Genomic DNA, 26,322 nt, shown 5'->3' with positions numbered 1-26,322 from the left:
CGCCTATAGCACAATGATTATGGCTCCAGCCACATACACTGAGGGTGATGGGTATGAACTCAGCCTGGGCCAGCTAATCAACAATGACAACTGCAACAAAAAATAGCCAGACTTGTGGTGGGTGCCTGTAGTCCCAGCTACTTGGGAGGCTGAGGCAAGAGAATCACTTATGCCCAAGAGATTGAGGTTTCTGTGACCTGTGATGTCATGGCACTCTATCAAAGATGACATAGTGAGACTCTGTCTTCAAAAAATAAATAAATAAATAGATAAAATTTCAGACTCTTTCAATAAATATTAGTAAAATATATGTTTATATATATGTATATGATATGTATATCATATATATAAAATGCCATTCAATTTTAAAATAGAATCAGAAAGGTTTCAGTGTCCATAGAGACATTTCAAGAAACAATAGCAGTTAAGAAGTTACACTTCTTTCATCACAGTGCATGAGGAATTTTTGTTTGCTAAAAGATCAACTGATTATTACAATTTTAGCTTAACAATAAGGAGAGACTATTCATTCACTCTTAGTATATGCATCAGTTAAATCAACATCTGAAGGTTTACTTAGTAGATGTGGTTTGCTGTTATACCTATGTTATAAAACTTAATATAGCTCTAAAATATTTTATTTTTATAAAGAAAAATCCATTCTTACTCAAGTGATATTTAATACATACTTAAATCTAAGAATGTCCCTGAATTTATGGAGCTTACAATAAAGTTGAGGGATGTTTTACATCTCTTGATAAAGTAATTCTGTAGTTACCTTTATTTGCTCTGGCTCTGGGCTGTTATATATTTTGTTCTAAATATGAATTAATTTGAATTTCAAAGCAAAGGATGAGTATTTCTGTGTATGTTACTGTCTGCTAACTTTGGGAATCAGAAAGCTCATGGCAATAACTACTTTCATTGTAACTTCTGTTTTTGTATTTAACTTGGTGAAAGTAAAAAGGTGTGAACCACACCCTCTGTACTCTTTCATTTATTGCACTATACTGCTTTTTCCCTTTATTTTTTAATTAAAAATTGCAAACAATAGAAATTTATTTGGCTCTTGACTAAATCATGTATCTGTGGGATGGGAAGTCCAAGATCAGATCACAGGACCCCATCTGGTGAAGGCCTTGTTGCTGCATCATCCTATGACAGATGACATCACGTGCAAGAGAGAACTCACAAGAATGTAAGAAGGGACCAAACTCCTTTTTATAAAAGTCAACTCTTGGATGGCACCTGTGGCTCACTCAGTAAGGTGCCAGCCCCATATACCAAGTGTGGCGGGTTCAAACCCGGCCCCGGCTGAACTGCAACCAAAAAATAGCTGGGTGTTGTGGTGGGCACCTGTAGTCCCAGCTACTCGGGAGGCTGAGGCAAGAGAATCGCTTAAGCCCAGGAGTTGGAGGTTGCTGTGAGCCGTGTGATGCCATGGCACTCTACCGAGGGCCATAAAGTGAGACTCTGTCTCTACAAAAAAAAAAAAAAAAAGTCTACTCTTGTGATAACTAACTCACTCTCATTTTTCTATTTTTTGTGTTTTTATTTATTTATTTATTTATTATTTATTTTTTTAATTTTTTTTTGCAGTTTTTGGCGGGGCTGGTTTGAACCCGCTACCTCTGGCATATGGGGCCAGTGCCCTACTCCTTTGAGCCACAGGTGCCGCCCTGTGTTTTTATTTTTAATTATTATGGATACATATTGTACATATTTATGGGGAACATGTGATATTTTAACACAAACTTAAAATATGTAATTATTGAATCACAGCAGTTAGGCTATTCATCACCTCAACAGTGTATTACTTCATGTTAGGAGAAATCTGACTCCTGTTTTCACTGTTACACAGTGTTGCAACTAACTCTAAGACAAAAGTGGACTGCCTCTTCTTTACCCATACAAAATGTATTTAAGTTTTTGGTAAATTTAAAACAAGTTTTTATGGTCATCCCTATAAGGAATGTGATACTTCCTGTGCAACTCTGTCCTTCTCATTAGTTGTAAGATTATGAGAGTATAAAATTTCTGAGATTGGATTAAAGATGGAGACCGCGTAACAGCTTCCCTGCACCTGGGCATGGTAAGTCTGGGGAGATAAGACTCCAGACATCTCTGGCTGGTGATATCTGCCTATAATCATCCCTTTGAGGATACAGTGAGTCAGCAAAGGACTTCTGGACCCCAAGAGGAGGACAAAAGCAGTGGGAAACTGGCAAGTGGTTGCGTGTCTTTGAGCGACCTAATCACGCCGGCAACCATGAGTACAAGCAGCACTGAGACTGCAAACAGAAAAAGCCTTACCTGTGAACTGTTTCAGTGTTTTTGGACTTGGCACTCAGTTGAACTGCCTTGGGGAGAGCTTAGGCAGGAGTGCGGAGAACTTTGGGCATTGTCTGGGGCCCCAGACAGAGCCACTGTGCTGGGCTGCAGGGAGCCATTGTGTGAGAGAACTGCCCCTGCAAGCTCCACCCTCCGGGTCTCAGAGCAAGGAGCAGGTGGGACCTAGTAGCCTATCAACTGAGCAGCCTAAAAGCAGGGACTGAGCTGCCTTACAGCCTTAACCTTTAGGGGCAGAGTGAGACGGTTTTGGCGCACTGGAGGCTCGGACTGTTGCCCTGGGCAGAGTGCCGTGGTGTCACAGCCCATAGCAACCTCAAATTCCTGGGCTTGGTGCTGCCTGGACATCCATAAGACCTGTGCCACGACCCTGCACCAACCGGGCATCTACATGCCATGACCAGGAACTGCGGGAGCCATGCAACCCTCCGCCCTCCCTTCTGTGTCCTCCCAGCCTCCACGTGGGCATGCACATCTGGCCAGGGATACTGGTAGCTGCATGCCCTCTGGAGCCCTCCCTGCATATACTCAGAGCCCTTATCCTGGCCAGAGACTGCTGGAGCCTTGGGCTCTCTGTGCCAAAGTTCCTGGGGGCCAGGCACTCCCAGAACCATGCGCACCACCTCCCGCCCTGTTGCTGGATCCGGGTGTGTCACACTCCAGAGCTGCTTGCCCAACCAGAACTCCCTAGATGGAGCAGCCCCAGAGGAACTACACAGGGTCACTCCGTACAAAGATCAAGCAACAATAGAGTGATCCTGCTGGGATCTAATCTTGGAGAGACACCTCTGCAACTCTGAGGACAGCCAGAGGCAATGGTGAAAAACAATCATGAGGTGAAATCAACAGAAAAACTCTGGCAATATGAATAATCGGAGTACATAAACTCCCCCAAGGATCAATGGGGCAGACACAGCACAAGATCCCATGAACAAACAAATAGCTGAGATGTCAGAAATCGAATTCAGAATCTGGATAGCAAATAAGATTGAATTAGAACTCCAAGCAGTAACCCAAAAGATATCTCAAGAATTCAACAAATTCAAAGACCAAATGACCAAAGATTTTGACACATTGAGACAAGAATTTGCATCCCTCAAACATCTGAGAAACACAGTAGAATCCCTCAGTAACAGAATGGAGCAAGCAGAAGAAAGGATTTCTGACATTGAAGACAAAGTTTTCAAATGCTCCCAAACTCTCAAAGAGGATGAGAAATGGAGGGCAAAAACAGATCACTCTCTCAGAGAGCTCTGGGATAATTAGAAGAAAACCAATATTCATCTTATAGGGATCCCCAAAAGCAACAAAGTGGCTTGACACGGCACAGAGTCTTTTCTCCATGAGATTATGAAGGAGAAATTTCCATATATGCCAAGAGATTCTGAAATTCAGATAGCAGACAGTTTCAGAACTCCAGCATGACTCAACCCAAATAAGATATCCCCCAGACTCATCATAATCAATTTCACTAAAGTTAATATGAAGGAGACAATTCTGAAAGCTGCAAGATGAAAGAAAACCATTACCTACAAGGGGAAGAATATTAGAATAACAGTAGATCTCTCTGCTGAAACATTTCAAGCTAGAAGAGGATGGTCATCGACTTTTCATCTCCTAAAACAAAATAACTTTCAACCCAGGATCCTATACCCAGCTAAACTGAGTTTCATTTATGATGGAGAAATTAAATACTTCAATGACATTCACATGTTGAAGAAATTTGCCACAACTAAACCAGCTCTCCAGGATATTCTCAGACCTATCCTCCATAAAGACCAGCGTAATCCTCCACCACAAAAGTAACTCACCCAGAAAATTTGGATTAAATGCCAACTTCCACAGTCGCAAAAGGATTAAAAATGTCCAATGGACTCACGAAAGGCTTATCAATATTCTCAATTAATGTGAATGGTTTAAACTGTCCTCTAAAGAGGCACAGGTTGGCTGACTGGATACAAAAACTCAAGCCAGATATCTGCTGCATCCAAGAATCACATCTTACATTAAAAGACAAATATAAACTCAAGGTGAAGGGATGGTCATCTATATTCCAGGAAATGGAAAGCAGAAAAAACAGGCATTGCAATCCTGTTCGCAGATGCAATAGGCTTTAAACCAACCAAAATAATTGAGGATAAGGATTGACACTTCATATTTGTTAAAGGTAATACTCAATATGATGACATATCTATTATTAATATTTATGTACTCAACCACAATGCACCTCAATTTATAAGAGAAACTCTAACAGACATGAGCAAGTCAATTTCCTCCACTTCCATAGTAGTTGGAGATTTTAACACCCCTTTAGCAGTGCTGATAGATCCTCCAAAAAGAAGCTAAGCAAAGAAATTTTAGATTTAAACTCAACCATTCGACATCTGGACTTAATGGACATCTACAGAACATTGCATCCCAACAAAACTGAATACACATTCTTCTCATCAGCCCATGGAACATACTCCAAAATCAACCACATCCTAGGCCACAAATCTAACCTCAGCAAATTAAAAAAAAAAGAAATTATTCCTTGCATCTTCTCAGACCATCATGGAATAAAAGTTGAAATCAGTAACAACAGGAACCTGCATACCCATACAAAAACATGGAAGCTAAACAACATTATGCTGAAGGATAGATGTATTATAGATGAGATTAAGAAGGAAATCACCAAATTTTGGAACTAAACAACAATCAAGATACGAATTACCGGAACCTCTGGGATACTGCAAAGGCAGCCCTAAGAGGGAAATTTATAGCACTGAAAGCCATCCTCTAGAAAATGGAAAGAGAGGAAGTTAAAACTTAATGGGACATCTCAAGCAACTGGAGAAGTAAGAACATTCCAACCCCAAACCCAGCAGAAGAAAAGAAATAACCAAAATCAAAGCAGAGATAAATGAAATTGAAAACAAAAGAATTATACAACAGATCAATAAATCCAAAAGTTGGTTTTTTGAAAAGATCAATGAAATAGATCAACCTTTGGCCAACCTAACCAGGAAAAAAAGAGTAAAATCTCTAATTTCATCAATCAGAAATGGTAATGATGAAATAACAATAGACCCCTCAGAAATTCAAAAAATCCTTAACAAATACTACAAGAAACTCTAATCTCAGAAATACGAAAATCTGAAAGAAATCGACCAATACCTGGAAGTACGCCATCTACCAAGACTTAGCCAGAATGAAGTGAAAATGTTGAACAGGCCTATATCAAGTTCTGAAATAGCATCAACTATACAAAATCTCTCTAAAAAGAAAAGCCCAGGACGAGATGGCTTTACGTCAGAATTCTACCAAACCTTTAAAGAAGAACTAGTACCTATACTACTAAACCTCTTCCAAAATATAGAAAAAGAAGGAATATTACCCAACACATTCTATGAAGCAAAGGTCACCTTGATCCCCAAACTAGGGAAAGACCCAACAAGAAAAGAAAATTATAGACCAATATCACTAATGAATATTGATGCTAGAATACTCAATAAGAGCCTAACAAACAGAATCCAACAACACATCAAAAAAATTATACACCATGACCAAGTGGGATTTTTCCCAGGGTCTGAAGGGTGATTCAATATAAGTAAATCTATAAATGTAATTCAACAGATAACAAACTAAAAAATAAGGACCATATTATTCTTTCAATTGATGCAGAAAAAGCTTTTGATAATATCCAGCATCCCTTCATGATCAGAACACTTAAGCAAATTGGTATAGAAGGGACATTTCTTAAACTGATAGAGGCCATCTACGGCAAACCCACAGGCAATATTGTATTGAATGGAGTTAAATTGAAATCATTTCCACTTAGATCAGGAGCCAGGCAAAGTTGCCCATTGTTTCCATTGCTCTTTAAAATTGTAATGGAAGTTTTAGCCATTGGAATTAGGGAAGAAAAGGCGATCAAGGGTAATCACATACGGGCAGAAGAGATCAAACTTTCACTCTTTGCAGATGATATGATCGTATATCTGGAAAACACTAGGGATTCTACTACAAAACTTTTAGAAGTGATCAAGGAATACAGCAATGTCTCATGCTACAAAAATTAACACCCATAAATCAGTAGCCTTTATATATACCAACAATAATCAAGCCGAACAAACAATCAAGGACTCTATTCCTTTCACAGTAGTGCCAAAGAAGATGAAATATTTGGGAGTATACCTAACAAAGGATTTGAAAGAGCTATACAAAGAGAACTATGAAACCTTAAGAAAAGAAATAGCTGAAGATGTTAACAGATGAAAAAACATACCATGCTCATGGCTGGGAAGATTCAACATTGTTAAAATGTCCATACTACCCAAAGCAATATACAATTTTAATGCAATTCCTATTAAAGCTCAATTGTCATATTTTAAAGATCTTGAAAAAATAATACTTTGTTTTATATGGAATCAGACAAAACCTCAAATAGCCAAAACATTACTCAGCAATAAAACAAAGCAGGAGGAATCATGCTACCAGACCTGAGACTGTACTATAAATTGATAGTGATCAAAACAGCATGGTACTGGCACAAAAGCAGAGAAGTAGATGTCTGGAACAGAATAGAGAACCAAGAGATGAATCCAGCTACTTACCGTTATTTGATCTTTGACAAGCCAATTAAAAACATTCAGTGGGGAAAAGATTCCCTATTTAACAAATGGTGCTGGGTAAACTGGCTGGCAACCTGTAGAAGATGGAAACTGGACCCACACCTTTCACCATTAACTAAGATAGACTCTCACTGGATAAAAGATTTAAGCTTAAGACATGAAACTATAAAAATACTTGAAGAAAGTGCAGTGAAAACTCTTGAAGGAATCGGCCTGGGTGAATATTTTATGAGGAGGACTCCCCAGGCAATTGAAGCAGTGTCAAAAATACACTACTGGGACCTGATCAAACTGAAAAGCTTCTGCACAGCCAAGAACATAGTAAGTAAAGCAAGCAGACAGCCCTCAGAATGGGAGAAAATATTTGCAGGTTATACCTCCTATAAAGGTCTAATAACCAGAATCCACAGAGAACTCAAATGTATTAGCAAGAAAAGAACACGTGATCCCATCTCAGGGTGGGAAAGGGACTTGAAGAGAAACTTCTCTATAGAAGACAGACGCACAATCTACAAACATATGAAAAAAAGATCATCATCCTTAATCATCAGAGAAATGCAAATCAAAACTACTTTGAGTTACCATCTAACCCCAGTAAGAGTAGCCCACATAACAAAATCCCAAAACCAGAGATGTTGGCGTGGTTGTGTAAAAAAGGGCACACTTCTACACTGGTGGTGGGAATGCACACTAATACATTCCTTCTGGAGGTATGTTTGGAGAATACTTAGAGACCTAAAAATAGACCTGCCATTCGATCCTGTAATTCCTTTACTAGGTTTATACCCAGAAGACCAAAAGTCACAATATAACAAAGACATCTGTACCAGAATGTTTATTGCAGCCCAATTCATAATCGTTAAGTCATGGAAGAAGCCCAAGTGTCCATCGACCCACGAATGGACTAGCATATTGTGGTACATGTATACCATGGAATATTATGCAGCCTTAAAGAAAGATGGAGACTTTACCTCTTTCATGTTTACATGGATGGAGCTGGAACATATTCTTCTTAGCAAAGTATCTCAGGAATGGAAGAAAAAGTATCCTTTGTAGTCAGCTCTGCTATGAAGCTAAATTATAGCTTTCACATGAAGGCTGTAACCCAACTATAGCACAAGATTATGGGGAAAGGGCCAAGGAAGGGGAAGAGACGTGGGAGGTTTTGGTGGAGGGAGGGTAATGGGTGGGGCCACATCTACGGTGCATCTTAGAATGGGTACAGGCGAATCTTACTAAATGCAGAATACAAATTCCTACATACAGTAACTAAGAAAATGCCATGAAGGCTATGTCGAACAGTGTGATGAGAATATTTCAGATTGTATATGAAACCCGCACATTGTACCCCTTGATTGCACTAATGTACACAGCTATGATTTAACAATAAAAAAAATTTAAAAAAAAGTAACTACAGCTAGAACTAAATCAAAGCAAATGACAAAAATACCAAACAAACAAACAAAATACAAAACAAAACAAAACAAAATAAAAAAAAAGCCTTCAAAGATGTGGAAAAAAATAAAAATAAGTAAAATTTCGGGCGGCGCCTGTGGCTCAGTGAGCAGGGTGCCGGCCCCATATGCCGAGGGTGGCGGGTTCAAACCCAGCCCCGGCCAAACTACAACAAAAAAATAGCCGGGCGTTGTGGCGGGCGCCTGTAGTCCCAGCTGCTCGGGAGGCTGAGGCAAGAGAATCGCGTAAGCCCAAGAGTTAGAGGTTGCTGTGAGCCGTGTGACGCCACGGCACTCTACCCGAGGGCGGTACAGTGAGACTCTGTCTCTACAAAAAAAAAAAAAATAAAAAAAAAAATAAATAAAATTTCTATAGCTGACTTGATGATTAATCCTCATTTTTCTAAATACTAATTGATAGTTCCTAAGTAGTGACTCTCAACATTGGCTGTGCAGTGGATCACCTGGGAACCTTTAAGAAAGCTTACTAATGGAACTAGAGAAAACATGGTGATACCCAGAACTATAAGAGGTGATAAGAAAAAGAAAGAAGAATAAAAAAAATAAAATTTATGTTTTACTAGACTATGCCAACTTACATTTACCATGATATGAGTTGTTTATCTCTACCTTGTTATTTATTAGGACTCTTGTAGTCTCTACTTGTATTATTTATTTAAGCAAATTATGTGTGTGTGTATATATATATTATATATTGGCATTGAGATCCTCTTTAGCATCTCAGTTTTGCACACCATTATGTCCTTAGAAATACCCTTTGATAAGGAAAAAGCATTATATATTAAATTTTAGGTTAGTTGCATACTCATTATTCATGTCTGACAATTGTCAACTAAACAGTATCAGCCCTGTATAGATGAACAGTTATTATTAATGTTCATGCAATCCCCAATGTTAATGCATTAATAATGTTTTTATTTGTTCCTATGTATGTATATAGGTTTTAGCAGTGGCTTGTTTTTGTAAATGACAAAAAAACCCTCATTTTATCTCTTTGTTTTTCTAACAAACTCTTTTAAATTCATAGAGAAATAGCACATGAATATATAATGAAGATATTATTTGCTTTTTATTAAAACTGTACCAAAGAGCAAAAATCACTACTTAAATTTTTGTATGAAAAATTAATGAAGGCATTCAGAATTCATCAAAGTATATTTGTGGTCCATACATACACTGTTCTTTTCGAGACATCAGCCAAGTATGTAAAATATAAATTCATACTGTTTTTGTAAGATCATATATTATCTTATTATCTCTTGTATAGTATGAAGGCAGTTGTCATAGATAGTAAAATTACAGGCTCTAGAGTAAGAACACCTGTCCTACTACTTACTAGTTTTGTGATTTGAGACAAGTTACTTACCATTCACCTAAGTTTCCTCATCCTTAAACTTAGAATAGTAATCTGTGTCTCATAGAGTTGGTGTCATAATTAAAAGCCTTAGTATGATATGTAGTATATATTAAACCCTGTGTACATATTACTCTTAAGTTTTGAGATCTGTATAGCTGGTTTACTAGCAGGAGGAGTGAAAGCTCATTGTGGTCAGAAATCATGTCTTACAAGGTTGGTTTTGGTATGTCTCAAGTTAATCACCTATAATAATACCATTTATTCAGTGCTTGCTATTTCAGAAGTCTTTAACATTAAGTAAATAAAAGAATGTAGGTTTTATATTGGGAACATTTGGGATATTATTAGAAGCAAAACAACTTTCTTTTAAAGGAGAACATTTAGTTTATATTGAGTAAAATCATATAATAACTCTTTCTTTCTTAGGTTCTTATGCAACAGGGATACAATGCTGCTTGTGATATTTGGAGTTTAGGAGTCCTTTTTTACACAATGTTGTCTGGGTAAGAAGCTTATATACTCAAAAGTGTTCACATTGGTATTTGATTGTTACCTGGATATATTCATCTAGAAGGAGGGCAGATGAAAATAACTTTAATATAAATGATAATAGCATTTTAATTTTTTACTTATAAAGGTAAAAAACAAAGTAAGATGTATAATGAGGCACTGTTAAGATATAGTAATTAACAGACTGTTTTCAACCGTAACTAAACATTTTAAAAAATAAAATGTACATTTTTATTTTGACTTTTTACACTGAGTGCATTATCTCTTGAAAATGTTTTCTAAATCATAAAACAATTGCATGTTTCACTAGGATGCCCACTAAACTTGTTGATATTGAGTTAATTTTGCTTATTTATTTATTATTATTTTTTAATGCTTCAATTTTTTTTTTTTTTATTGTTGGGGATTCATTGAGGGTACAATAAGCCAGGTTACACTGATTGCAATTGTTAGGTAAAGTCCCTCTTGCCATCATGTCTTGCCCCCATAAAGTGTGACACACACCAAGGCCCCACCCCCCTCGCTCCGTCCCTCTTTCTGCTTCCCCCCATAACCTTAATTGTCATTAATTGTCCTCATATCAAAATTGAGTACATAGGATTCATGCTTCTCCATTCTTGTGATGCTTTACTAAGAATAATGTCTTCCACTTCCATCCAGGTTAATACAAAGGATGTAAAGTCTCCATTTTTTTTTAATGGCTGAATAGTATTCCATGGTATACATATACCACAGCTTGAATTCTAGTTCTCCTGGCAGTAGAGATTCAGTAAAATTGTAAAAGTCTAAATAATAACAGTGTTAAATTGCAGAAACTCACAAAGCTGCTTTCCTTTTAAAGGATAAAGAAAAGCTCAAAACATATGTAATAACAATTAAACTATGTTAATGTTGGTAATTTACACATAATACAAGTGCTGTCTTACTCAATAGCACTTTTATTTAGAAATGAAAACTTAAGGCCTCATATTCTAAGAAAGTTGTAATAGAGAAAATGGCCAACCTAAGCAAGTAATTATACATATTGCACCCAGATATGATGATTAAAGAATACATTTAATGTAATTTAAATATACTTGGCATACCAAGAGCTTTCTGTTACAAAAATAGTGACTCTAAGTTATTTATTGGCTTGGTTATAATTACATATTCCAGTCTACTTTTAGATACTACACATTTTTCTGAATATCAAGTTATAGATGACAGAAAGTGCTGAGGTTAATGGTAACTAAGATTTTCATATCAAGTACAATTAATATTATTGATTTTAAACCATGATATATCATTCGAGCTTGTTGGTTTCAAATATTTACTTCATAACTAAACAAAAAGTGATTGTACATGTGTAAGTATGTACATTTAATGTTATTTTATCTTAACTGTTACTTGAGGCAATTAGGACATTAGCACATTTAGATATATTTCTCATACCTTTAACCATAAATCATTCTTCTCATTCTCAAATTTGAATAGCAAATCAGTTTCATATGTAAAATGGTATAAAAGTATTAACTTTTGTCAATCTGTAATTTTTTAAACTATTTTAACTTCATGTATTCATCTTCCCATCCATGAATATTGGTCTACATAATAATTTTCATTTGAACGGCCATGGAATTTTTAATATAAATATTTAACCATCCCATTTTTATAGATATTAATTAAAAGTGTTGTTACTTTGTCTTAAAACAAGACCAATAAAATATTTTATTATGATCTGATTTTAAGACTATAACTTTGCATGAAAAGCTACCTGTATTTTATTTTACATTATTAAAATACAAAGCGAAGAATTAATGTAGACAAGATTTTCCATTTTATTAAATAATATGTTAGGACTAAATTTATCATTTGAAGTATAAAATTTGTTGTTAACAGTGAAGGGAAAGTTACATGGAATTATAATTTTTCTGTAAATATTTTGTGTAGTATTACTGAATTCACTGAATTCAGCAATTTCAATTATATCTATGTTAGCCTTTCATGTCTGTTAAAATTTATTTCATTAATAGCTATACTCCATTTGCTAATGGCCCCAATGATACTCCTGAAGAGATACTACTGCAGATAGGAAATGGAAAGTTCTCTTTAAGTGGTGGAAACTGGGAGACTATTTCAGATGGAGCAAAGGTATAATTGTAAAAAAGTTTTGTTGCATTCATGTGAAAATGCTAACATCTTAAATCATAGCCTGGTATATATTTGCAGAGTATCTGATGGTGTCTTATGTCAGTATTTGTTTTCAATTAAGTCAACATTTATGTGAAGATTGAACAAGGCAAAGGCTGATTTTTGCTTCTGGCATTTTTCTGGACCACATTTCTTTCTTACTAGTTTATATATGTGCAGGTTATGTACATTATTTTCTGTATTAACCAACACAAACAATGCAAATCTGAAGAGCAATACATACATATTTAAAGCTAACTAAAGTTTATTTCTAGATTTAGTGTGTTTTTCTATTTTCTGTTTAGCACAGAAATTAACTATTGATTGTGTAGGTGATTTTTATAATGTTAACTTAATCTGACAGAGTGTATGGATTATTTATCAGTAGCACATAGATATTTATTGTTGATTATGAATACTCTGTGAGAACAGTACAGTGGAAATACTGTGAAACCAGAAATATAATTTTAAAATTTCTGATAGCCACATAGGAAAATTTAATAAGAAAAATTAATTTAGTATGTTCCTTAATGCACTATATCCAAAATATTGCTTCAACATTTAATCAACATAAAAATATTAGTGAGATACTTTACATTATTTTTTCATACTAAGTCTTTAAATTATTGTGTGTATTTTACACTTACAGCTCATGTGAATGTTAATTACCCATATTTTAAGTATTTAATATCCACATGTGGCTAATAGCTGCCATATTAGTGCAGTTTTAGAGTAACCGGCCTTATTTAATTTAGGAAAAAACATTCAATCAAGGCCTGAATACTAATTTCTTACATTTATAATATTTTTAAATTTTAAGTTAGAAAATGAAAAACCCAAATATTGTCAGCATGTGGTGGGTTCAAGGGCCTGGAAGGCTTTAAGCTATGATTTAAAATAGAATAAATGAAGGCAAAAGTAATTGCTTATAGTTCATATGTGCTAATTATTAAAATTGAATTATCTCAAGAATGCTAGTCAATCTGTCAGGTATATTGCAGAAAAAATGTAATACTTTCACCATTGTCAGAATAAATAAACCTTTTAAATATTAGAAAAACACAAGGGATTGTGCTCAGTTCTTAATTCTAGCATAAATAAGTTGTGTGGTTTAGTAGAAACAATAACTGATTGGAAGTCAGGGAACTTGAGTGCTAATTTTTTTAATTTTCTACCAACAAACTGTCTGTTTTCTTATCTGTAAAATGTGGGGACTAAGTTCTTCTTTTTGTTCCTTCTAACTCCAAAATTACATTGTATGAAATTTTGTTTTTTAATAATTTGCAGATTTCCCATGTAAATTGGTTGACACTACTAGTACCTAAGAGATAATACAAATTGAAGTTTGATTTTATTATCATCTCTTCTTTTAGTCTGGTAATCTGAATAAATTTCCATAGGAAAATATACATGGAGATATTGATTAAATAGCTCACAAGGTCTTTCTTGTAATGCCTTTTTATGGATTAAATGATTTTAATTCTGTCTTTGAAGACTTTTCTATGAACTATGAAAACTCAGAAACTATTTCTTGTATGTTCTAACAGTTATTTTTATTTAATTATTATTATTTAATTTATTTACTTTTTTTTTTTTTTTTGCAGTTTTTGGCCAGGGCTGGGTTTGAACCCGTCACCTCAGGCATATGGGGCCAGTGCCCTACTACTTTGAGCCACAGGTGCCGCCCAGAAGCTTCTTCTTATTTTTCCATTCCTATGCTTTCTTGCTATTGGTGACTACCACCACCAGAAATATATAGAAGATATACTGTTAGCCTCCTACTTGTGCAGAGCTCCTAAACTTTGTTCATTAGATCAGAGCGGGGTGGAGCTAATAGTGGAAGTTGCATTAGCTCTATCTGCCTTATTGTGACAATACTTCTAGCTAACTTCTCACCCCCAAATAGAGGAAGTTGCTTTAGCTTTACATACCTTATTGCTACAATACTTCTAGCTAACTTATTACCCCCAAACCCAAGGCTTTAAAAACACTGGCATTCCTATTCCCAAGAGAAGAGAAGATAAATCTTATCAACAAAGCAAAAATAAAATAGAAGAGTAAATAAAAATTTCATGGTGTCACTCCATATTAAAAATAAGCACAATAATTCAAGATTAATTAAAAGGCCATTCTATCTAAATTTTTGAATATTTTAAAATAAACTGGCACTCATTTAGAGTACATATACCCTTGGCCAACAAAGTATTGCCCAAAGAGGAGGAATTATTTATAGCTCCTTACTTTGTCTCTTTAAAAATTAACTAACTTCAAAAAATAAAGCAAGATCGCAGACTAGAGACATCTCTTTAGCAGCCACTAGTGGTGAGACTAGGGAGAGAGGACTCCAGCCACCTCTGGCTGGGATGTCCTGCCCAGAAACATCACTTTGGGGCCCAGAGAAACAGCAAGGGACTCCAGGAACCAAGGTCAGGAGTAGTGAAGACTGGCACAGAAGTTGGGTGCTTGGGTTCTGGCAGAGAGCAGCCTGCCCTCCATTGGTGGGCTAGAGATAGGAAAAGCCTACCCTGCAGTGTTTCTTGGACTTGGATACTCTCCAGAGCTACCCTGGGAGAGCTTAAGCAAGTGAATGAACTTTAAAAATACCTGGAAGCCATGATTGAGCCACGAGGTGGAGCCACAGAGAGCAGCCTGCTCTCCATTGGTGGGCTAGAGATAGGAAAAGCCTACCCTGCAGTGTTTCTTGGACTTGGATACTCTCCAGAGCTACCTAGGAAGAGCTTAAGAAAGTGAATGAACTTTAAAAATACCTAGAAGCCATGATTGAGCCACGAGGTGGAGAGGAGTTCTAGTGGTTCAGCTGCTAGCAGGGCACCGCCATTGTGGAAGGGCTTTCTGGAAGAACAGCCTTTAGAGTCCTACAACTAGGCCAATTCTGGAATGCCTGTTAAGCTGACAGGCACACGTGAGGGGGGAAGATGAGCAGATCCCACTCCCTCCCTAGGAAAGCCACTTTGTGGCCAAAGGGCACTATTTGGCAATGTAGAGGTGTGTCTCTTAAGTAGTCTGGCTAGAGCTTCAGGCTCTCAACCATGTGAGGATTGAGGGAAAAATAATCAGTAATATGGGATGGAGTCTCTTAGGCAACTAGATAGTGGCTTCTAGCCACCATCTTGTAGAGCAGAATTAGTGGCATGATCAGCATGTCCTAACCTCAGAGCACTACTTGGTGTCCAGGCAATATATGGCTGTATACACACACACACACACACACACACACACACACACATATTTAATAATGAATATATATGTTTAGTAAATTTGTTTTCCTTAGTTTTTTGTTTTGTTGTATTTTCTTTTTTTATTTTTACTTTCTTCAGTAGTAAGAGCTCCATATTTCCTATGGTTTTTCTGCTCCTTTTCTTTCTTTTTTCAATTATTTTCCATAGGATTACTTGTTTTGCTTTCTTGAATTTTGTTTTGTTTTGTTGTATTTTTTATTTTTCAAGTTTTACTTTCTACAATAATAAGGGCTCCATTTTTCCTATAATTTTTTTATTCCTTTTATTCTGTCTTTCCTTTCCATTTCTCTCCTTTTCTCTTTTTTTGTAGATATTTTTGATATATTTCTTATCTATATCACACAAATTTCTCAGACAACAACTAAGATATTACTTCTTTTATATGATATATAATTTTCTTTTTAATCACCTTTATATAGATTTATTATTATTACTTTTTTCTGATCTATTTTATTCAATTTCATTCTGTATTCCATTTATAGAACAGAACCTCACTCTTAGAACTGTGCTGGGGTGCCATAGCAGTGGCATGGCTCAAGAAGACCTTGAACCCCTAATCTAGGGGGTTGTTCTAGCTTTGGCCTTTGGAAGGAAACTATTGATAGGACCCCACTGCAACATACTTCTTCTTCTTCTTCTTTTTTTTTTTTTTTTGTATATTTGGCAGAGGAGGTACCTTGCTTTTGCTCAGGCTGGTATGGAGCTCCTGGCCTCAAGGGACCTACCCAGCCTGGCCCCCCAGAAGCTTCAAATTGCAGTGTGATTCAAAGCAACCTACTGCCCATGACTAATACTCACATCTCTCTATTTCTGTTTTTCTTGGCTCTTTTTAACATTTTTTTGTTTTTACTTCTTGCTTCTTTTTCTATTTTTTTTTTTTTATTTTCACCCTTCTCACTCTTTAATCTTCTCTTCCTTTTGGCCCCATGGCAAAAGAACACTAAACAACTAAGGACAATGACAAGGTAACTTAAAGAGAAAGAGGAAGTGAAAAGAAAAAGTAAGAGAAACAAGTGAACAAGAAGAAAACACTCATGAGGGGGAACCAATGGTAAAATTCTGTTGACATTAAAAATTGGAACAGATCACTCCTCCCCACCAGGAACCATTAGGTATCTACTGCAGAAGCTTCTAACAATAAAAAAATTAAGGAACTGACATAAAAAGAATTTAAAATATGAGTAGCAAAAGCAATGAAGGGAATTGAATGCAAAGTGGAAAATAACCAAAAACAAAATTGAAAGCTTACACAAATATTGAATGAAAAACCAGAAGAAAAAAAAAAAAAGAAAAACCAGAAGATATGCAAAAGGATATATTGGACCTTAAGGAAATGAAGGAGTCATTCAAGGAACTTAAAGATGCAGTAGAAAGTATCAATAGTAGATTAGACCATAAAGAAAAAGGAATCTCACAGCTAGAGGGTAAATACTTGAGCTAAACCAGTCAGTTAAAAAGATAGAAAAATGAGAAAGAAAGCTGACAGTTCACTTAGAGAATTATAGAACTTAAATAAGCGTTCAAATATATGAATTGTAGGTATCCCAGAAGGGGGAAACAGAATGTCACATAGGAATGGAAGCGCTACTGGAAGATATAATAAAGGAAAATTTCCTAAGCATTATCAATGATTTAGACACACTCCTTTCAGAGAGATATCAAAACCCAGGTCATCTTATCACAAAGTGTTTCCATTACACATTGTATGAACCCACAGAAGAGAAAATTCTGAAAGCAGCCAGGAGTAAGTATCAATTGACTTATAGGGGCAGATCCATAAAGGTGACAACATACTTTTAAGCTAAAACTTTTAAAATCAGAAGAGAATGGCCATCTATCTTTAACCTTCTTAAACAAAACTATTTTCAGCCCAGATTTATGTTTCCTGCTGAACTAAGATTAAGATTCTATGGAAAAATCAAACCTTTTACTGACACACAAACATTGATGAAATTCAACACAACAAAATCACCTCTACAGGAAATGCTGAAACCTGTTATTTATCCACACTGACCATCATAATAGACCACCAGCAAAGGAAACAGTCAGAAACTAAAGGAAAAAACCTAACTTACACAATGATGTAAACAATAAAATTAACCAATGAACTTTCACAAAATAAGATGAATCAGACTCCACCATATGAATTAATTCTCTCAATAAATGGAATTGGCTTATATTCCCCACTGAAGAGATCCGGGCTGGCTGGTTGGATTAAAAAGCATAAGCCATCTATATGCTGATCCAGGAAACACACCTTACCTCAAAAGACAAATCAAGGCTCAAAGTGAAGGTTTGGGAAACAATGTTTCAGGCAACTGGAAAGTAGAAGAAAGGAGGGGTCACAACCCTATTTTCAGATATAAATAAAGTAACTAAAGAGTTAAAGAAAAAGATGATCCCTTCATAGTGGTCAAGGGAATAATACAACAAGAGGACATTTCAATTCTAAGAAATTAGGTACCTAAATTAAATCTCTCAAATTTATGAAGCAGAACTTAATTGGTCTAAAAAATACCATACCATACAATTCCATAATACCTATAGACTTTGACACTACTCTGTCAGAACTGGACAGATCCCCTAAAAAGAAACTGAACAAAGAAACAAGGAACTTAAACATGACCCTAAAACAATTGGGCTTAGTAGAGGTACATACACCATCCCATCCCAAATCTACTTAATATGCATTCTTCTCATAAGCCCATGGGTCATACACCAAAATAGATCATAACCCAGTACACAAAAGAAACCTAAAACTAATTTAAAATAATTGAAATTATACCTTGTATTTTTTCCAGACCACAAGGAAATAAAGGTAGAAGTCAACTCCAACATAAATTTGCATTCCCACACAAAGTTATGGACACTAAACAACCTTGTACTGAATGATAGTTTGCTCAAGCAGATAAAGGAGGAAATGCTTAAGTTACTCAACCATAACAGCAATCAAGCTACAAGGTGTAGGATACTGCAAATGCAGTCCTAAGAAGGAAATATATTGCATTAGATGCCTACATCCAAAAAACAGAAAGAGAGCATATCAACAACTTAATAATCTCAAGGAAATGGGAAAAGAAGAGCAATCCAATCCCAAACCTAGTAGAATAAAATAAGCAAAATTAAATCACAAATAAATGAAATTTGGCAGTGATGGTGCCACATCTGTAGTAACCAGAAGTTGACAGGATGGCCAGGTGCTGAGTACACAGAACTGAGTAGGTGAGTTCTGTGTGGCACCAAAGATATGACTCCCAGGAGGGCAGTTTTGGGGTGGAGTTCAATCTAATTTTTCCTAGATGTGAAAGGAAAGGAAGGTCATTTCATGTATTACTGATAGAGGTTCAACCCTCTGCTGAATCATAACCATTTGGTGCTAAGGTATTACAAGAGACAAAACAAAAAGCTAAACCAGGAAGCATGCCATAAGTGAAGCAACTCGGGGTAAAAGAACTTCATCCACCTTTGTCTGGGGAAACCTATCCAGGGACATAACTGTAGCAGCACAGTCAAGGAGTGGTGTACTCTAGGAGCCAGCAAATAATTCTGGAGCTCCAGAAAATGAACACAAAGACAAATGATTGGGTACAGGTGGGGAAGGCTGGCCAGCCCTCCCATGGAGGACTGAGAATGGGAAAGGCCTGTTCTGCAGATTATTTATTTGCACATAACTGTTTGTTGGAGCTGCTGTAGAAGGCTTAAACTAGTGAATGGGCTAGAACAGTGCCCAACTGCCTGGATTGAATACTGGGCAGGGTGGAGCTCCCATTGGTTTGGCTACTAGCTGGGCATTGCCATTGTGGGAGGAATGATCCGCAGGATACTAGTACACAGAAAGCTCTGGAGTGCCTCTTGAGCCAGGGCAACCATCACTGGAGAGAGCTGAGTGGGCCCTGAACCCTCAAAAAGGCCACTTTGTTGTCAGGGGGCACTGTTTCACATGCCTTCTAAAGAGATTGGCAAAAGTTTTAGGAACCTAATCCCACAGGGACCGAATGCTGATGAACTGACCAGTCTCTGGTTGAGAGCATGTACATCAAGAGGACAGAACCAGATCTCCTCTGCAATTAGTGAGAGGCTTCTAGCCCACATTTTCCATATCAAAACCTGTGAGTGTGTTCTCCATCACCTAACTTCACAGCACCAAATGGTGTCCAGGAAATATATTGCTCTTTTTAATATATATTTATGTATATTTATAATATGTGTATACACATATATATTTCTTTCTTTTTTTTTTATCTTTGTTGTGGTGGTGGTGATTTTTGTTGTTGCTGTTTGGTTAAATTTTTATGTTTTCATTTTTACTTTCTTCAATAACAAGTGTTCATCCACTTTTCTTATTTTTCTTAGCCACATTGATTATTTCTTTTTTTTCTAAATTTCTTTCCCTTTTTTCTCTTTTCGTAGAGATTTTTCTACTTTTCTCATCTTTCCACATAAACTTCAAATAGAACAGCTAAAATCTCCTTTTTTTTTTTTTTTGAGACAGATTCTCACTATTTTGCCCTCAGTAGAGTGCTATGGCATCTCAGCTCACAGCAACCTCAAACTCTTGGACTTAAGCTATTCTCTTCCTTCAGCCTCCCAAGTAGCTGGAACTACAGGCACCCACCACAACAACTGGCTATGTTTTGTTGTAGTTGTCACTGTTGTTTAGCTGACCTGGGCCAGGTTTGAACCCACCACTCTTGGTGCATGTGGCCAGCATCATAACCACTGTGTTACAGGACCCAAGCCAATATATCCTGTTTTTGTTATCATATATAATTGTATTTTTAAAGTTTTTTTATGTATTTGTTTTTCTTTTCTCTGAGTGTTTGGGTCACAACATTGGTCTGATTAGGTGGTCATGGGATTGGTCTTACTCAAGCAGGTCACAAGATCACACTCTTGGGTCTCTTTCTAGCTTTGGTTGTTGGAAAGATGGTAATAATATGTCCCCACTGCTAAATACTGCTCATTTCTTTTTCTTCTGTGTTTGGAGGAGGTGGGGGTCTAGCTTTTTCCCAGGCTAGTAAGGAGATCCTGAATTCAAGGAACCTTCCCAACCAGGCTGCTCAAAGTTCTACAGATGCAGGTATGGGTATAGCACCCTGCCAAACACCACCAGGTCTCCTGTCACTGCCTTTCTCTCTTTCTGTTCTTCTTCTCTCTTTTCCTTCAACTCTTTTCTCTCATCCCTCTTTTCTTTATCTATTTTTTTCTTTTTATTTTTTTATTCTCTTTCACCATTCTTGCTCTTTACCATTCTCTCCCTTTCAGCCTTATACCAAAGGCTATTTCAACACTTAAGTTCTTATAAACTGTAATTTAAAGCAAAGGAGGAAGTGAGAAGGAAATAGTAGGGGAAGAAAATGAACAAAAATAAAACATACTTTAGGAGGAACCAACATAAAAACTTTGGCAACATGAAAAACAAAACCAGAGCAACACCCATAAGAGATCATGAGGAAGCTACTGCAAAAGATTCCATCTATAATGTATTAATGGAAATGACAGAAATGGAGTTTAAAATAAGGATGGCAAAGACAATAATGGGAATAGACAAAAAAGCAGAAAAGCAGAACCAAAAAGTGGATGAAAGATATGAAGATTATAGTAAAACTATGGCAGAACTTGAGGAAATAAAGGAGTAAATTCGGGAACTTTAAGATGCAGTAGAAAGTATCAATAACAGATTAGACCATGGAGAAGAAAGAATTTCAAAGTTAAAAGATAAAGCTCTTGAGCTTAAACAGATAGTAAAAGAAGCAGAAAAGAAGAAAGAGAAAGCAGAACATTCACTGAGAGAATTATGGGACTTCAGAAAGCATTGCAATGTATGAATTATAGGTATCTCTGAAGAAGAAGAACATTCCAAGGAATGGAAGCCCAACTAGATGATGTCAAACTGAAAATTTTCCACATTTCCCTAAACATTTTGAAACACTCCTTTTAGGGAGATATCAAGCCCCAAGTCATCACAGCAAAAATGTTCTTCTCAAAGACACATTGTAATTAACCTGTCCAAAGTCAAAATGAAAGAAAAGCAGGCTGCAATCAGCCAGGAGTTAGTGCCAACTGACCTACATGGGGCCCATCCATCAGGGTGACAGTGGAATTTTCAGTTCAAATTTATTATGACAGAAGAGAATGTTCATCTACCTTTAACTTTATTAAACAACTAAGCTTCAAAATTTATGGAGAAATAAAATCTTCTGCTGATATGTAAACATTGAGGAAATTCACCACAACACGACAAGCTCTGCAGGAAACACATGGACCTATTCTGAACACTGAACATCACAATGGACCACCAGCAAAGTAAACACCCAGAAACTTAAGGACAAAACCTAGCTTCCACAATAGCACTAAGGATAAAACTAAGCAAAAGACTTTCTAAGATGAGATAAATAGAAACACACCACACTTAGAAATTCTCTCAAGAAATGCTACTATGGCTTCAATTTTCCACCGAAGAGGAACAGGCTGGCTGATTGGATAAAAAAGCACAAGCCACTTGTGTGTTGTCTCAAGGAAACACTCCTAACCTTGAAGGACAAAGTAAATCTCAGGATGAAGGGATGGAAACCAATATTTCAAGCAAATGGAAATGAGAATAAAAGAAGAGTTGCAAACATATTTTCAGATACAAGTCGATTTAAAGCAACTAAAATTAATAAAGATAAAGATAGGAACTTCATTCTTGTCAAGGGAATAATACAACAGGAGGACATTTCAATGTTCATCCTCACACAGACATAGAAATTAAACATTATGCTGAATCACAGTAGGATCTGGGAAGAGATTAAGGAGAAAATTGTTAAATTCCTCAAACATAACAACAATGAAGCTACAAGTTACCAAGACCTATGGTATACTGTAAAAGTACCCTAGGAGGGAAATTCATTACATTAGATGCCTACATTAAAAAACATAAAGAAAGCATGTCAAAATCTAACAAATCATCTCAAGGTAATAGAAAAGGAAGAGCATTCTAATCCAAAACAAGCAGAAGAAAAGAAATAACCAAAATTAAATCAGAAATAAATAGAATTAAAAACTAAAAGATTGTTCAAAAAATTAATGAAACAAAAAGTTGGTTCTTCAAAAAGATATATGAAATGAATAACCCCTTGGTCAGATTAACTAAAAACAGAAAATTATAATATCTAATCACCTCAATTAGAAATACAAAAGGGGCAGCTCAGTGCTTGTAGCTCAGTGATTAGGGTGCCAACAACATACACTGGGGCTGGAGGGCTCGAACCCAGCCCAGTCCTGCTAAACAACAACGACAACTACAACAACAAGAAAATAATAGCTGGGTGTTGTAGCAGGTGCCTGTAGTCTCAGCTACTTAGGAGGCTGAAGCAAGAGATTCTCTTAAGCCCAAGACTTTGACGTTACTGTGAGCTGTGACACCACAGCACTCTACTGAGTGTGACATAATGAGACTCTGTCTCAAAACAGAAAAAGAAAGAGAGAGAGAGAGAAGGAAGAAAGAAAAACAAAAGGGGTACTTACTTTATCAGCAAATATACTAAAACCAGAATGATACAAAGAACATTAGCATGGCCCTGTACAAGGATGACATGCAAATTCATAATGCTTTCCATATTTTTTCACTCTTCACTTTTCTCCTTCTTTTGGCCTCATACTAAGATGACTCTTCATTACCTAAATTCTGAGACAAGGTAATCTGAAGCAGAGCAGGAAGTGAGGAGGAAAAGGGAGCACAAGGAAGTGAACAAGAAGAAAGAACACATGAGGAGGAAAAAGCAGAAAATCGAGACACCATGAAAAACCAAAATACAGCAACTCCTCAAAGGGAACATAAGGTAGCTTTTACAGAAGACTCCTCCTATAAAGAATTAATGGATTTGACAGAAAGAGAATTCAAAATGTGGATGATTAAGACAATAAAGAAGATAGATGAGAAAATGGAAAGACAGAACCAAAAGTCGGAAGAGATATGTAGAATATAGAAAGGATATGTCAGACCTTTATAAAATGAAGGAGATGATCAGGAAATGTAAAGATGCAGTAGAAAATGTCAAAAAAGATTAGACCATGGAGAAGAAAGAACATCAGAGTTAAAAGATAAAGTGTTTGAGTTAATCCAGGTAGTTACAGAGGAGTAAAGAAGAGGGAGAAAGCAGAACAGGCACTTAGAAGAAAATGAGACTCCATAAAGCACTCAAACATATGAATAATAGGAATTCCTGAAGGGGAAGAAGATTGACCCAATTATATGGAAGCCCTAGTGGAGACTATTATAAAAGAAAATTTCCAAAGTTTTACTAAAGATCCTGAGACACTCCTTTCAGATCGATATTGAACCCTAGGTCGTCTCAAAACAAAAAGAGCCTGTCCAAGGCACATTATAATGAACCTGTCCAAATTCAAGATGAAAGAAAAAATTCTGCAAGCAGCCAGGAGTAAGCACCAATTGACCTACAGAGGCAGAGCCATTAAGATGACAGCAGACTTTTCAACTGAAACCTTCAAAGCCAGAAAAGCATGGTCATTCAATTCCAACATTCTTAAACAAAACATTTTTCAGCCCAGAATTGTTTATTTTTATTATTATTATTTTTTTTTTATTTTGAGACAGAGTCTTATTTGTCACCCTTAGTAGAGTAACATGGTGTCACAGCTCAGAGCAAGCACAACCTTCTGGGCTTAAGTGATCCACTTGCCTCAGCCTCCCAAGAAGTTGGGACCAAAGGTGCCTGCCAAAATGCCTAGCTATTTTTAGACAAGGTCTCATTCTAGCTCAGGCTGATCTTGAACCTGTGAGTTAAGGCAGTATACCCAACTCAGCCTCCCAGAATGCTATAATTACAGACATGAGCCACCATGCCGGGCCTCAGCCCAAAACTCTGTATCCTGATAAATTAAGCTTCAAAATTGACTGAGAAATCAAATTTTTTACAGATATAAAAGCATTGACAAATTTCACCAAAACAAGCCCAGCTCTATAGGAAATACTCAGACCTACTCTCAACACTGAACACCACAATGGACAACCACCAAACTTCTAGAAGCCAAAGGCCAATAATTCCACAAGGGAGCAACAGATAAAACTACACAACATACATTTTGATAACAAGATGAATGAAAGTTACCACACTTATCAAAATTCTCATTAAATGTCAATGGATTTAATTCCCCACTGAAGAGGCACAGGTTGGCTGATTGCATAAAAAAGCATAAGCTGAGGCGGAGCAAGATGGCAGCTGAGTAACAGATTCCTTGCATCTGGGCACCACGAGTCTGGGGAGATAGGACTCCAGGCATCTCTGGCTGCTAAGATCTGCCTATCATCACCCCTGAGAGGATACAGGGAGTCAGCGAGAGACTTCTGGACCCCAAGAGGAGGACTAAAACAGGGAAAACCGGCAAGTGGTCGCATGTGTTCAATCCGTCTAAACCCGCTGCAACTTCCACAGGCACGAAAACTTAAAGAACAAGAGGAAGTGAAAGGAAAATTAGGGCAAGAAAACAGATAAAGGAAATCACTCATGAGGAAGAATCAGCAGAAAACTCCAGGCAACATGAAGAACCAGCCCAGAACAACCCCGCCAAGGGACCATGAGGTAGCTACTGCAGAGGATTCCACCTATAAAGAAATGTTAGGAATGACAGAAAGGGAATTTAGAATACACATGTTGAAAACAATGAAAGAAATGATGGAAACAATGAAGGAAACTGCTAATAAAGTGGAAAATAACCAAAAGGAAATTCAAAAACAGAATCAAATAAGAGATGAACGATATGAAGAATATAAAACGGATATAGCAGAGCTGAAGGAACTGAAACAGTCAATTAGGGAACTTAAAGATGCAATGGAAACTATCAGCAACAGTTTAGACCATGCAGAAGAAAGAATTTCAGAGGTAGAAGACAAAGTTTTTGAGATAACTCAGATAGTAAAAGAGGCAGAAAAGAAGAGAGAGAAAGCAGAACGTTCACTGTCGGAATTATGGGACTTTATGAAGCGTTCCAACATACGAGTTATAGGAATTCCAGAAGGGGAAGAAGAATGCCCCAGAGGAATGGAAGCCATACTAGAGAATATTATAAAAGAAAATTTCCCAAATATCACCAAAGATTCTCACACACTGCTTTCAGAGGGCTATCGGACCCCAGGTCGCCTCAACTCTAACCGAGCTTCTCCAAGACACATTGTGATGAACCTGTCCAAAGTCAAGACAAAAGAAAAGATTCTGCAAGCTGCCAGGAGTAAGCGCCAGTTGAACTACAGGGGCAAATCCATCAGAGTGACCGCAGACTTCTCTAATGAAACTTTCCAAGCAAGAAGACAATGGTCATCTACCTTTAATCTACTTAAACAGAACAATTTCCAGCTCAGAATTCTGTACCCTGCTAAGCTAAGCTTCAAAATTGACGGAGAAATCAAATCATTTACGGATATACAAACATTGAGGAAATTCGCCACAACAAGACCAGCTCTACAGGAAATACTTCAACCTGTTCTGCACACTGACCACCACAATGGATCAGCAGCAAAGTAAGAACTCATAAATTAAAGGACAGAACCTAACCTCCACACTGATGGAAAAGATAAAACTAAGCAATGG

The 26,322-nt window shown here is 36.7% G+C and overlaps 1 protein-coding gene and 1 non-coding gene across 2 annotated transcripts in view; both read left to right on the top strand.

Moving 5' to 3' along the window:
* Positions 1-26,322, top strand: part of RPS6KA6 (ribosomal protein S6 kinase A6) — a 189,577-nt gene that overhangs the window by 159,002 nt on the left and 4,253 nt on the right. The window contains 2 exon segments of the mRNA XM_053579038.1: positions 10,221-10,297; positions 12,317-12,434. Coding sequence (XP_053435013.1) covers positions 10,221-10,297; positions 12,317-12,434 — 195 coding nt within the window.
* LOC128578762 (U6 spliceosomal RNA) lies at positions 23,239-23,340 on the top strand. The gene has a single exon (XR_008377893.1). It is a non-coding gene; the product is annotated as a U6 spliceosomal RNA (small nuclear RNA).

Source organism: Nycticebus coucang, chromosome X (assembly GCF_027406575.1).
Source record: "Nycticebus coucang isolate mNycCou1 chromosome X, mNycCou1.pri, whole genome shotgun sequence".
Taxonomy (NCBI): domain Eukaryota; kingdom Metazoa; phylum Chordata; class Mammalia; order Primates; family Lorisidae; genus Nycticebus; species Nycticebus coucang.
Note: the sequence above shows the minus strand (reverse complement) of the source record. Positions and strands in the feature narration are given on the sequence as shown.